Raw genomic sequence first — 3,592 nt, 5'->3', positions numbered from 1 at the left:
CCACATAAGTAACATCAAAACTAACTACTTGCGTCGTCGTGGACCTCAACGCCCCCCCCACCCCCACCCCCCGCTTTCCACAAGGACTGAGTTGCCAATGGGGAAACTCTTAGCTTACTATGAATGGCCACTAGATGCGTACTTTGCCTTTCTTAGACAATCCTATGTGTGTGCGCGCGCACTGTCCACCTACCCTATCACTATGCCTGGTCCAAGCCGCTGAGAAAGTACAGAGGAGATTACCTGGCCCAGCTAAAATCTCATTTCCCACAGCCCAGTGCCTTATAAATCACATACATTGCGTGGCATGCTCACATTCTAGGAGAACCAGGAGCAGAGAGGTCTGACCCTCACCGTTTTTTTCCTGGACTTTATCCTCGTTCACTTCCTCCACCTCTTCGATTGAAGAACCACCACCCCCGCCCACCCACACATACATATAGCCATAGAAGCTGTAAAAATGGCCCCAAAGGGCATCACTTCCCTTCCCTCTTTCTAACCCCTCTGATACTAGAGAGGAAGTGAGGAAGGGTTTAGTGCGTGCACGTGTGTGTCTGTGGTATGGGATAGGCAGTGGACTCTTGTATGCCTGGGTTCCTTGTACAGTCTAGGGGCGAATTTCCCAAAGGCATCCTTGATTCCTGCCATCCTGCTCTTCATTCTTTTATTAAGTTCCCATTCAAAAGGACTGTAGGATAGCGGGACAGCAGGAGTAGAAGTGACGTAAATAACAGCAGCTGGGCTAAAGATGGCAAACAGAAGGGGAGGAGAGTGGTAGTAAAAAGAAGGGGAGGGGGTATGCATGCCAGCATCGCCCACCTTCACAGCGGACTTACTTCAGAGGAAGTGGAAAGGTGAGAGAAGTGACAAGAGGAAGTGGGAAGCCAGTTTTCTTCTGAACCTTTGAGGGACCGCTGGGAGGGATGGGCAGGGGTTTCCAGACCCCCATAGAACTGTGAAGAGGGGTAGAAGAAGCTAGCAGCTGGTTAGTTACGTGTTGTTCCTCCGGCTACCAGCAGTGGCCGCAGCCCGGCCCCGGGGGACACCGCCTCCTCCTCCTCCACCTCCTCCTCCTCCTCCAGCTCCGCCGCTGCCCCCGCCTCCAGCCGAGGCGGCTGCAGCCGAGCCCCCGGCCGCCCCTTCGGGCCGGTATTTGAGCCAGCAGATGACCCAAGTGACGACGACAGAGAACAAGGCCAGGATGCTGGCCACCGAGAGGCAGATGGGCCCCACGGGCGACGGCGACGGCGAGCCGCCCGGTGTAGTGCCAGGGGCTGTCCCCGGCACGCCACCCCCGCCTCCGCCTCCGCCGTAGTGGTTCACGAAGATGAGGCCGGTGAAGAGCAGCACCACCATGGAAAGGAAGGAGAAGACCACGCACACGCAACCCGCTGTCAGCGCCGCCCGCTTGCAGTTCTGGCAGCTCTCGTATCCTCCTCCTCCTGCGGGCCCCGCAGAGGAGCTGAGACCGCCGCGGCCGAGGGGCACCGGGGCCTGGGCTGGGGCCGGAACGGACTCCGGGGCTGCGGCCGCCCCGCCGGCCGGCTCCTCCCGCGGCTGAAGCGGTGGGGGCGGGTGGGGATGGGCGTGGTGGTGATGGGGGTGGTGGCTGTGAGGGTGGTCGTGCGGGGAGTGGTGCGGTTGGGCGCCCCCGGGGCGCCGGGATTGGGGCAGTGGCAGCGGCAGCGGTGGGAGGCTGTCCTGGGGGAGCGGATCCTGCGCAGCGCGCAGGTACAGCGGAAAGGCCTCGGCGAACTTGGTGTTGTTGGGCAGGCTGTGCACGCGACTGTCTGGGAGGGCGGTGCGATGGCGGCACACTGGGCAGGCAATGCCCCCGAGGCCCGAGGAGCTAGGACCAGGGCTTTCCGGCCCACCCCCTGCTTCAGCACCCTCCGCTGGTCCCGGGCGCCAGGGCGGAGGGGCCGGTGGCGGCCGCTGCTGCTGCTGCTGCTCCCGCAGCTCCCGCTCCTGCTGGGCAGCCCCACGGACTTGCAGCTGGCTCAGGCACTCCTGGCAAAAGGTGTGCAGGCATTCCAGAAGCTTGGGGGCCCGCCGGTCCAGGTCGAAATAGTTGTAGCAGATCTTGCACTCGTAGTCCTCATCCTGGGAGTTCACAGCCGCCGCTGCCCCTTCCCCTCTTTTTCCTCCTCCTTCTTCCCCATCTCCTCCTTCTCCCTCTGCTACCGCCGCCGCCGCCCCTGCTGCAGGGTTGTTGCTGCTATTGCTACTACTGCTGCTGCTGCTGCTGCTCCCGTGCCTCCCGTTGCCGCCCCTGCTGCTGCTGGCCGTCGCCGCCAATTCTGCCATGGCATGATCTTCTCATCTGGGGGGAAGGTGAGAGATCCTTCCTCCCCCTTCTCTTGGCTCCTCCAGCACCCCCGGGTGATGCGCCTCCTGGTACAGAAGAGATTCTTTCCCCCCTTAAAGAAAAAATAAAAAAAAAATCTCTCCCTTTGGCTGCTGTCGCCTCTCCGTGGATGCACTGCTGGAATGGGGGGGGGGAGGGGGGAAGGAGATCTTTACCTCTTCGCCGTCCCCCCTTTCCTTTCGTGACCCCTCCTTCCTAATGCATCTCTCACTCGGGTTGTTAGGGGTTGTTTGGGTTTTGTTTGGGGGGCTTGGGAGCGCGGGAGGAGGAAGCGCTCCAGCGGCACAGGGGCTGGGGCTACCTATTTTCAGCTCTGGCACACCCTCCCCAGTTTCGCGAACCTGCTCCAGTTTTTTCTTCTTCCTTCTTTATCCTAATCAGTCTAGGAATCGCTCCTTGACGCTTCCTCTTCCCACCCCAGCGGGAGCTGGCCGCCAGTGATGTAATGCAGGACTCAGGCTGGAGCAAGGGAGAGATAGAGGCAGCAACAGCCCCAGCCGCCGCTCCTTTACTTCGTGAAAATCTGTGATCTCATTTCTGTGTTCAAGGGCGAAAGCCAGTGATCACAAGGCAAGTTAGCCTTTATATTTTAATTAGGTGAGCCAAGACCGAGCCCTCCAGCTTGCCAATTCCGTCCTTTCCCACAGGCTAAGAGCAGAATAAGAATATTTGGACCTTATTTTAAATAAATGTTGGTGTTCTGCAGTGTCTATTTTTAGGCTTCAATAGCTTCTTCAGATTGAAGACACTCATGAGCACAAAGATGTGTGTTTTATAGGTTTTAAGTGAGCACACCAGAGGTATGGATTGAAGCCATTATTCTACTAAATCTTTTAATATTTTTCATATTGCACTGGTAGTGAGAGGCAAAAGAAGTAACCTTTGACCACCAAGTTAAGGTGTTGGCTGTTGCCTTTCACCCCCAAATTTAAGATTCTGGCCTCAGCTTTGGGATGTTTTTAGAAGAAACGTTTCATAGCAGTAGTTAGTCAGTTTTTGCACTATGTGGGTAATTGTATTTATTCCTGACCAGGAAATCCTTTCTGCTATCCTTCTAGATAACCTGCATAAAACCCTAGAGGAAGGTCTTAGCCAATAAAAGGAAGCCAATCAGGAGCAAGAAAAGGCAAGGCAAGCAGACCTGAAATTGAGGGCAAGCTGAAGCTAACAGGAGAAACCAGGAAACCACTGGATATACACAGGACACAAGAAAAAAGAAAAAGG

The 3,592-nt window shown here is 56.8% G+C and overlaps 1 protein-coding gene across 1 annotated transcript; it reads right to left on the bottom strand.

Annotated features, from left to right (window-relative positions):
* Positions 1-990: 990 nt before the first annotated feature.
* LOC118847114 (AT-rich interactive domain-containing protein 1B-like) lies at positions 991-2,415 on the bottom strand. The gene has a single exon (XM_036755712.1). It carries the CDS (start codon positions 2,305-2,307, stop codon positions 991-993), a length of 1,317 nt encoding a protein of 438 aa, XP_036611607.1. The 5' UTR covers positions 2,308-2,415.
* Positions 2,416-3,592: the final 1,177 nt, after the last annotated feature.

Source organism: Trichosurus vulpecula, chromosome 4 (assembly GCF_011100635.1).
Source record: "Trichosurus vulpecula isolate mTriVul1 chromosome 4, mTriVul1.pri, whole genome shotgun sequence".
Lineage (NCBI taxonomy): Eukaryota > Metazoa > Chordata > Mammalia > Diprotodontia > Phalangeridae > Trichosurus > Trichosurus vulpecula.
The sequence above is the reverse complement of the archived record's forward strand: the minus strand, read 5'-3'. Positions and strand labels throughout refer to the sequence as shown.